The sequence below is a fragment of the Mercenaria mercenaria genome, chromosome 16, assembly GCF_021730395.1.
Source record: "Mercenaria mercenaria strain notata chromosome 16, MADL_Memer_1, whole genome shotgun sequence".
NCBI classification, from domain to species: domain Eukaryota; kingdom Metazoa; phylum Mollusca; class Bivalvia; order Venerida; family Veneridae; genus Mercenaria; species Mercenaria mercenaria.
This window is the reverse complement of record NC_069376.1, coordinates 29,619,845-29,630,626: the sequence shown is the minus strand read 5'-3', so window position 1 is coordinate 29,630,626 and position 10,782 is coordinate 29,619,845. Positions and strand designations below refer to the sequence as shown.

At 33.7% G+C, this 10,782-nt stretch overlaps 1 protein-coding gene across 9 annotated transcripts in view; it reads left to right on the top strand.

Moving 5' to 3' along the window:
* The first annotated feature begins 2,763 nt into the window (after positions 1-2,763).
* The window catches only part of LOC123543400 (nuclear receptor coactivator 7-like), a 97,028-nt gene continuing 89,009 nt past the window's right edge, over positions 2,764-10,782 (top strand). For all 9 annotated transcript variants that reach the window (XR_008367794.1, XM_053526523.1, XM_053526521.1 and 6 more), the window contains exons 1-2: positions 2,764-2,894; positions 9,395-9,522. Coding sequence is in view for 8 of the 9 variants with exons in the window: in XM_053526523.1 (XP_053382498.1) it covers positions 9,461-9,522 (62 nt within the window). In the remaining variant the exon portion in view is untranslated. The remainder of the gene's footprint in view (positions 2,895-9,394; positions 9,523-10,782) is intronic.

The following is a 10,782-nucleotide window of genomic DNA, read 5'->3' as shown; positions in this document are numbered from 1 at the left end:
GTTCTCAAAATATTGAGTGAAGTTCTTATCTCCTGTGCGCACATCTTTTTCAGCTAACAACGATCTTAAGTTTGTTACGCGAGTGGAGTAGGTATCAATGTCTGTGTTTTCTAGAAGACCGGTTTCGCCGTATATGGCTTCCAAAATTTCTTTTCTGTCCTTCAAGGGAATACCCACCACGTCCTCCATATACTTGTTTGTATTCTGTCTTAGATGCCTGGTACATAACACATGTGTACAACCACTGAAACACCTACTTATAGAGTTCTATAATGAGAGTTCCTCGTCACTACCGATCGTTAAATTAGATATTTCATTGTCTGACAAGTTATCTGCTATTTCGTGGAAGAACGACGAATAGGCTTTGGTTGTTGACGTCTGATGTATTAGCGTTGGTCCAAAACATATTGGATGGTCACCAGTGGAACGTTTCACGACTGACTGGTCTTTGCAGACTGTCGGGGTAACGTGGAATTCGCCCAAGTTATATGTCTTATCTACACCTAGTACGCAACCATTGTCTTTGCCGCAGATTCTCTTTATGTCAGTAATTTGCTGTTGTGTGTACAGTGTTACCAGTGGGAATTTCATTCCATTTACGTGCTCCACGCTTTGAACGAATGGGTGATTTTTCGTCATTTCCTCGACACTAATGATTTGATCGGCGATGTTCTTTGAATGCCCGCTTGATTCTTTATTTGATAGTTTAAATTTCATGTTTCTTAATTGTTTTTCATTTCTCTGCTTATCGAAATCACTTTTTATAGTTCTGTTATTTTCTCTTTCAACGTCCTTTGCTGGTCTATTTTCAACTTGACGTTCTAGGGTCTCACGGACATGCTGCTTAGTTCTATAGTATTTGATGTTTTTACTTTCATTCTTCACCCTACCATGATACGCACGACCTGGAAAATTCAGGAAAACGACTACGATACCCGAGACATTATGATCGTGACTTAGTACACCCTGGAGAGAAGAAAGGAGGAATGAAAATGTTTAAATCTACTATTCACCGCTGTTTTAGTAAAACCTTGAATTAGTATTGATACGTTCAAGTATATATGTGTACTGCTTTATAAGCATTTCTTGTGCAAAAATAAAAATACTATCAAATGTATCTGTTTTTTTTTTCTTCAGTTCTTCAATTTGCAATAATAACAACAAGTATAAAATTAAATAAAAGCTTATCATATTAACTGCACTTACCTCACAGAATATACTGTTCGTCTTACACTGTTCCGTGCAAACGGTACACACATAATCCTTAGCCATTTCGCTTAAGAAACATGTATGCTAAGAATCAGGAGACTTTATACCCAAAACATTTAGCGGCATTGTTTGAAGAAAGCAATTAAACTTCATAAAGGCTATTATATGTCCAAAAGACAAAGTGAATAAAAATATTTTTATAATATAAAGACATTATTTGTCACATGGCACTTGTGTGTGTTTACAATTATACTGATTAACTGATTTAATCAATAGGTGTGATAATCCAATCATACCTTATCAGGACTAATCAGAGGCACGTGTTTGTTACGCCGCATATATTCAAAGACCGGTCCTCTCCGATCAGCGCGGTTTGTGCACTGACATGTGTTGTGTATAATTCATTTAACAAATAAATAATGATCTTTTCTTCTTATTTTTTTGTGTGTGTGTGTTAAACGAAATACGACATATAAAGAAACAATTAAATAATTTCAAATAAAACAGGTGACAGACCCTTTCCGATCATGTTAGGCCCTTTTCGATCAGCGCAGTTTATGTTAAGACCCATATTTTGTCTGTAATTCATTTAAAAATTATAAATAGCTGTCTCATAATTCATAATTTATTTTCTTTTTTAATTCATATATGAAATATGAAGAAATAAATAAATAAGTTCCAATAATAAACATGTGACAGGCCCTTTCCGATCATGTTAAGCCCTTTCCGATCAGCGCGGTTTATATCATGATCCGTATTTTGTCTATAATTAATTTAAAAATCGTAAATTGCTATTTCATAATTCATAATTTATTGTCTTTTTTATTTGTTAAATGAAATATGAAAAAATAAATAATTAAGTTCCAATAATAAACAAATAGCAGGCCCTTTCCGATCATGTTAAGCCCTTTCCGATCAGCGCGGTTTATGTCATGACACATAGTTTGTCTATAATTCATTTAAAATTCGAGTATTGATATATCTTTTATTTTAAATTATTTTCTTTTTTATTTGTTAACAGAAATATGAAGTAATAATTAAATAATTTCCAATAATAAACATATAGCAAGCCCTTTCTGATCATGTTAAGCCCTTTCCGATCAGCGCGGTTTATGTCTTGATCCGTATATTGTCCATAATTCATTTAAAAATCGAATATTGATATTTTTTTATTTTAAATAATTTCCTTTTTCATTTGTTAAATGAAATGTGAAGAAATAATAAAGAAATAATAAAATAAGTTCCAATAATAAACATGTGACAGGCCCTTTCCGATCATGTTAAGCCCTTTCCGATCAGCGCGGTTTATGCCATGACTAGTATTTTGTCTATAATTCATTTAAAAATAACAAATTGATAACTTTTTTTTCTTAATTTATTTTCTTTTATTATGTCATAATGAAATATGAAGAAATAATTAAATAGATTCCAATAATAAACATATGGCAGGCCCTTTCCGATCATGTTAAGTCCTTTTTGCGAAAAGGGCACTTTCCGGTATCTAGTCATAGCGTACGGCTCATGATGGAATTTAACGTACACCAAACCAGTTGATTACCGCCCCTAACGGAAATGGTCAATTGACAAGAAAGTGGGGAGTAAAGGAATTGATTTAAAGAAAAAAAAAGCATAGCGTTGTATTGAACGAATTAACAGACTCCGAAACATTGCAGATTGCGTCAGAGGTAACTGTCGGTTATGATTGTTATGTTGTCAGTCAAAACTTTTATAGAATGACCTGAAAATATCAGCTGGCTACTATTTTTTATTTCCGATGATCACAAATTTAATAAACAGCTTTTATCAAATGGAAATGGTTTGTATGGTCCCTACGAATAGCCTCTCAGGAGCTATTTCTCCTGTATGAATAGTGAAGTAGCCCACAGGTGCCTATTCGTATGGCAGTTTTGTATTACATTCTACTGTAGTCATTTAACTGATATATTTTTAACTGATTTCTTTACTGTTACAAATGTGCTCTGCTTTTTTATGCCCCTGTCATAAAATAGCAACCCCAGATAATCCAATAATCTTGTAGTCAATCAAGTAAAACCAGGTAAAATCGATAGGGTCATTAGATTTAACCTATTATATTTCTTATTATTTACGAAAATACCATGATAAAACTTACATATAATTATTCAGAAATGAATTATCTTTCAAATGGTATAATTCTTAATAAAATCTGAAAAAAATAAAGATGATCGATAATTAGTTAAAAATCAATTATTGGTAATTATTGATCAATCTTCACACCTCGGCGCGGGTCAGTAGACAAGGACAATGGTTTATGACAGTGTGTGTTTTCACATCCAATTGCGACAGGCTAATAATTCATGAATATTCATGAAGTGATATTATCCAATCATAGAAAAGAAAGGGCTACGTAATGGCGTTTGTTTGAGAAAAATCGGCCGGAAGCTATTTCTTCAAAAAATCGTCAAAGTTCACCTATTCTTACAGAAAAACTACAAGGTTTGTATTATCATAACGAATATCAAAATAAAGTGCATTTTCTCAGCTTTAAAATGATGCTAAATTTATTGAAATCAGTTTAGATTTGACCCGTCGCAATTACGTTAGAAGTTCAGTAGTAGTCTGGTCCAAAAATGGCGGACGCGGTAAACAACGCGCCGCCATCTTGAAATCGCAATCGGCGAAACTACCTGAATTAAATCGCCGATATATAGTTAAATATTAGCATGAAAGTAATGAAATAATAAAAATTGAATGAAAAACAGATAAATAATCAAATAAACTAAAAAATTATGCCGTTATAACAAACAATTTGATCGGAAAAAAGCTGAGAATGCACGACTTTTTTTTCGAAGAATTCTGATATTAAAATTTTCACGAACGTCTTGAAGTTACACTTCTTTTTGCTAACATCACTTTTAATTTCTCGTCAAAATATTAAAGAAGACATAAATTTGATATTAAAGAATCTGATTATCGAAAAAAATATGATAAAAAGCAATAAATCTCGCCGAATTTAATGAAATTTGAAGGTGTCCGAAAACGAACCCGTCTAATTATTCAATGAAATTTCGTGTCCGCTTTTCGGATACTGACTAAAGAACTGGTTTTATTTTACATTTGTTAAATAATACACGGTTAATTGTACCTTGATAGTGATGAAATTAATTGTATGCAAGCTTTATAATTCTTTTTTTTATACATTTTCAGGTTGTACAATATATATATTGACATCCTAATGATGACTTAAACATCAACTTGAAATGGCAGGACAGTACCCTGGCCCATTTTGTGAGGAAGCTGGGCTTTTGTCAGCAAATCTTATCCACAATGTGATAGAACCAAAACCTGAAGGAACCCTCAAACATGGCCATATTATTGAGCTGAAGAAATTTGCTGATGCATCAAAACTCCCTCTAACCAATCTCATTACCTGGCTAAATCAAGTTGACAAAAAGACATGTGAAATTAAACAAGCCACGCTGTCTGTCCGCATCAAACGTGTTATTGAAACAAACAAAAAGTTGCTACACAAAAAGAAAGTAGCTGGAGTCAAGACTTCGAACGAGAACTGAATTCTCCTTTTATTCCTTTGACTGTCTCCCTGTCAGGAAACACGACAACCAAAGTGAACAATAATGAGACTTGTGTTGAAAAAAGTAAAACTGAAAGTGAAATGTCTGATCCAAAGAAAGTTACTTCAAAACAAGATGATTATTCAGAATTAGAGAAATGTGTAAGCAAAGAATCCTTAGTTGAGGAATTAAAAACAAAGAACATGTTACAGTACGAAATCAGTAAACAGCAAAAAATGCTTAGTAAAATGAAACCACTTGTAAGTTCTGAACGCGAACAGCTTGGGCAGTTGAAGTCGACAAAAGGACATTTTTCTGTCCGAAACGTAACAAAACGAGATGCCCTTGCTGCTAAGAATAGAAAACTACTCCGAGAAGCACAGGCTACTATTGCGAAACAGAAGAAACTGATAGAAGACATTAAGCACGAAACTTTAAACTTTCTCAAGAGGATGAAAGACTGAAACATGAGTTATTGAACAGTTTTTGTAATCAAGACAAATTATGTTAGGAGATAGTCATATAATGACGCAACAAATTTTTAAACGCAAAATGCATTTAACAAATCCAAAATGTGTTAATGAAAACATTTCAGCAACATTTGGTAATTTATTGCACTGTCACTGTGATATATCTAACTTATTGAATTTGTTTTATGTTATCATTCATTTCATGTAAAAATGTTGATTTCTCATTGATTTTATGTATGTTGTAAATGTACAAATAAAATTTAAAATAAACACCCATCATTTTAATGTGAAAATGTCAGATTTACCCCTTAGGCATGAGTCAGAGATATAAAATAACAGCAGAACTGAAATCAGCATGAAATTTTACATTACAGTGCACATTTTTATAAAGATATCTCTATGAATAAAAAAGTTATGCTAAATTAACTGAAAAATCTTGAATTTTCGGTTCCGTCGATTGACCGCGAAAATGCAGAAAGTCTTTGAAAAAGATGACCAAATTCTGTCGAAAAATCAAAACTTAAATTTGGCATAACTTTTGTTTCAGTTGAGATATCTTCAAAATTTAAACTGATCTGTGTTTCTTTTAAAAGGCTCTTTCAAATAAGTTTAAAATAAAGATAAAAAAGTAATTCTGAAAATTTAGCTGTGGTTGCTACATAAAATGGGGGGGGGGGCATAAAGTGTTACCCCTGTCCGTATGTTTGTTTGTGTGTTTGGGAAATGGTGGTGTTCGTGTTGTACAATTACACTTCATAAATTTGACAAATTACATCGTATATTGGTCATACAAATTGGATTGACATAACTGAACTTCATCCGATCAATGAACACTTTGAAATTAGAGACAGTCTAATGGAACTACATCTATTCGCTGTGTTGTGTGGCCATTTAAAGAGAATGAGAAATCGGGCGATAGCAAGGACTCGTCAAATGCTTTCAGCGTTTAGCCGACTCAAAAACTGGGGAGAACCCCGTGAATAACAAAAAATAATCAGCACAGCCACCTTGCAGATAACCTTGACAATGTCCATTTAGTTTCCTGTTGAATATTGCCATAGATAAAATTCTCAAAGTGAAGTGTAAAGTTTATGTTCCCAGAATATGGAAGGAAAGCCCAGTCTTCTTATTATGGCTTATTTTACAATTTACAGGGATTTTTTTACCGTTTTTAAACCTTGGGCCTTGGGCCCATTCATTTGGGGAAAATGGCACATAAAACCTGAATATTGGGATAACTAAAACAGGGCTCTCATTTGGCAAAATTTGGGGCCGAATATCGGCCCCATTCCCCCCCTCAGAATGGTATGTTTTTTTCCCCCTATTTCAAAAAAATTCCCCCCTCAAGTCCAAGAACATCAGTGCTAAGCGCTTTGCAGCTGATTTGTTGGCCTTAAAATTATATTGTTCCCAAAAATTCAGTGGCTCAGAGAAAAAATACAAAGTGTGATATCTGAATAAGGTTGTTTATATTTGGCAGAATTCATATGTAGCAGAGTTTATAATTAACAAAATTCAGGTTTGGGTCAGTAAAGTTGAAAAGAATGTTTATATTTGTTTGCATTTCTTTTCGCGTTTGAAATTCCCCCTCAAATGAATTTTTTTGAAAAATCATGCGAAATTTCCCTCTTGCATGGACCCTGGCCCCAGTCCCAAAAAGCAAACGAGAGCCCTGTAAAAAAATTAATTAATTTTTAGCTTGACTATTCGAAAAATAGTCTAGCTATTCTACTCACCCTGGCGTCGGTGTCGGCGTCACACCTTGGTTAAGTTTTTGCATGCAAGTACATAAAGCTATCATTTAAAGGCATATAGCTATGAATCTTATTTATTCTTTTTCTAGGTCAATTACCAACCTCACTGGGTCAAGTTCCATAACTCTAACATGTATTTTGAGCAAATTATGCCCCCTTTTGGACTTAGAAAATTCTGGTTAAAGTTTTACATGCAAGTTACTGTCTCCAAAACTAATGCAGATATTGAATTGAAACTTCACATGTGTCTTCGGGGTTATAAAACTAGTTGATAGCACCAAGTCCAATAACTCTGACCTTCATTTTGGCCAAATTATGCCCCCTTTTGGACTTAGAAAATTCTGGTTAAAGTTTTGCGTGCAAGTACATACAGCTATTACTAAAAGGCATATAGATTTGAAACTTACTTTTTCTTTTTCTAGATCAATTACCTACCTCACTGGGTCAAGTCCCTTAACTATGACATGTATTTTGGCCAAATTATGCCCCCTTTTGGACTTAGAAAATCCTGGTTAAAGTTTTACATGCAAGTTACTATCTCCAAAACTAATGCAGATATTAAATTGAAACTTCACATGTGTCTTCGGGGTTATAAAACTAGTTGATAGAATCAAGTCCCATAACTCTGACATGTATTTTGGGCAAATTATGCCCCCTTTTGGACTTAGAAAATTCTGTTTAAAGTTTTGCATGCAAGTACATACAGCTATTACCAAAAGGCATATAGCTTTGAAACTTATTTATTCTTTTTCTAGGTCAATTACCAACCTCACTGGGTCAAGTTCCATAACTCTTAACATGTATTTTGAGCAAATTATGCCCCCTTTTGGACTTAGAAAATTCTGGTTAAAGTTTACATGCAAGTTACTATCTCCAAAACATATGCAGATATTGTATTGAAACTTAACATGTTTCTTCGGGGTTATAAAACTAGTTGATAGCATCAAGTCCCATAACTCTGATATGCATTTTGGTCAAATTATGTCCCCTTTCGAACTTAAAACTCTTTTGATATTTAACATTTTGGGTAATAATTTCCTGCTTCTGTGACAGTATTTCGAATTGTCGAGCTTGGCTGTCTTACGGACAGCTCTTGTTTAGTATCTCTTCAGTGAGAGACTCTCAGACACTCTCAGTAAAGCCCTCCCTTGTGTACAGTGTTTTATCACGGGTATGATCCGAGGATGTGTTTAATTCGTCACCAGCGTTCGCTGATCTTACTGAATCCTGATATGTTATCGCAGTGGCCTATTTCTCAGCACTTGTTTTATTAAAGATGAAGCTAGACAGCGTTTGGTTGTCAGCAGCATACTTTTCAGTGACTTCCTTTGTATAATATTTACTTATAATTGCTTGGCATGCACTCATAGACATTTATAATCAGTCACCTATGATTTTCATATATTTCAACAGTTACAACAGTGACCGATTATAAAAGTCTATTTCCAATGAAAATTGTTGAGCATGATTAAATGCCATCGTGTACAGGCGCGATTATTCAATTAACACAGGAACAGCATTAACTCGATTAAACATAAGGAATAAGAATCAAAACGGAAATTTTTCGAGCTAGTATTGGAAACCTGAAAATGGTATTTTCTGGCAGATTTTTAGGAAAATTTAATTCTCAGAATTGGGATAATAAGCAAATTTTTGCAATTAGGATGGGACCCAAATTCGGTCCCAAAATCAGCCTTGAAAAATCCCTAACAAATAACCAGTCTCTGGCACTATGACACTCAACAGCATGCCAACTCCTCAGGGCACACTGGTGAGTAAAAAGTAAGCAATTAATTTGCAGAAATATAGAAGTTGGACACTTTCCTTTATTTACCAAATGTCATAGTATCAGCTGAGTTTAAATAAATGAGTGAAAATAATGCATGTATTAACAGTCAGGGATGTAACTGTTTTAAGTTATGTAACCTATTTCAGTTACTTTTTCAAGCATTTTATAACCTGTATTAGTTATAAAATAAGGATAACCCAGGTAAGTTATTCAAAAAAAGCCTTTTTACTGTTCTTACAAAGTGACCTTTAAAGTGTAATTAGTAGCAGACTGTGGTTAATCAAATTCTCTTTTAGTCTGATCATGACCTGATGAGCATAATGGGATGTTAAGAGTTTTATAGCTTAAAAACCATTTGCGTAAGACTTTATTAGCCTTGCGTAAAAAAATTTACTGCATAGCTGGAAAGATAAAAGGGCAAGGATTCAGGAAATGATTGCATTAGTCACATTCAAAATGAGGAATTAACACAGGAGGGCTTTGTAATATTTTATGATAACTGAAACAAGTTATGAAAGTAAAGCAATAACTCAAATGGGTTATAAACTGTGATATCTTGAACAGTTACAGCCCTGACTGATTAAATAGGGAAAGTATAATTTTATATGTTTCTATTTTTAGATCAGAGAAAGTGATGCTTTTGAAAGAACTGAGTTCAAGGTCACTTGTCGAAGTTGAGGGTGAAAAATGAGCAAGAAAGGCACACTCACCTCTAGAACATTAGACAAACTAGGGTTTGGTTCATTCAGGTAAAGAACTAAATCTATTTTTAGCTCAACTGTTTGAAGAAAAGTGAGAGCTATTGTACTCACTTTGATGTCAGTGTCACGCCATGATTAAAGTTTTTCCTGCAAGGCCATCATGATATCCAAATATTTTATTATACTAGATTGTTTTTGCATCCATTTCATCATAAACACGTTCAAAGGTGCTTTATAAATTGTATACAAAGGCAGCAGTCAAGGACGCAAAATTCATCTTCTATCTTATTCTATACAGACAGAGTGATCTGACCAGAGGGACCAGAAAGCCCCTTGGACAGAAAAAGAGAGATTTTTGTAGATACATGCATGTCCGACTAACATAGCCTCGCTCTTTACAGATAGCCAGGTTCTTTGATATGCCTGGTGTGTAGCACTGATACATGCGAAGCTGTCTTTCCTTGGATAGAACCAATACTGGCCTCATTGCATGTACCAGATAGAAAAACTTAAAGCAGGTTCCCTTTTGTGAGGACCGTGAATTGAATATTACCAGGTACTCTTATTATAAATTGATTTTGAAAAAAAACATATGACTACATTGAAGTGTGCTAAGTACAGTGTCCATTCTCTTAATATCCAAGATCATTGGTTAACATAGAAGCTGTTGTCTGATTTATACCGTTGTCTATAGTATTTTTGTCTTTTATTTGTCATTATTGTTATAGATATAATGTCATCAGTACACGTTTTGACAACAATTAAACATTGAAAAAAAAAGTTTTTACATGGCCTGAAAGTCACTGTGTTCTACAAATGAAGCTCTTTGGTGTAATATCTTATGTATGTAATGAAAAGTATATTTATTTGAAGAAAAAAAACAACAGAATGTTTGGTTTTCACCATTTTAAGTGGTACAGGTGTTAGATTTTGTATCATGTATAAAAATGTTTGACAGACATGATAGTATGTTATTTGACCTAGACTTGTTAAATTCAGTTAAAATAATTCTGTTTATCTCCTTTATTGATACCAATTCCTCCGTATCCAAGAAATTTATTAATATTTACTGCTTTTTTGGTGGTTGAATGTTCACGTTAAATAAATAACTTTCATGTTTTGGAACAGTGTAAATAAACTTAATGATTATGAACACCTTTTTTATCAGTTATTTGCTTCAGGTTAACTTCTTACCTAATATTTCAAAGTTTCAAACTTTAAAGCTATTAAACCTAGATTGGAAGTCAAAATCGAATTTAGCCCGCCCGCTTAGCTCAATAGGTAGAGCGTCGGTCTACGGATCGCGGG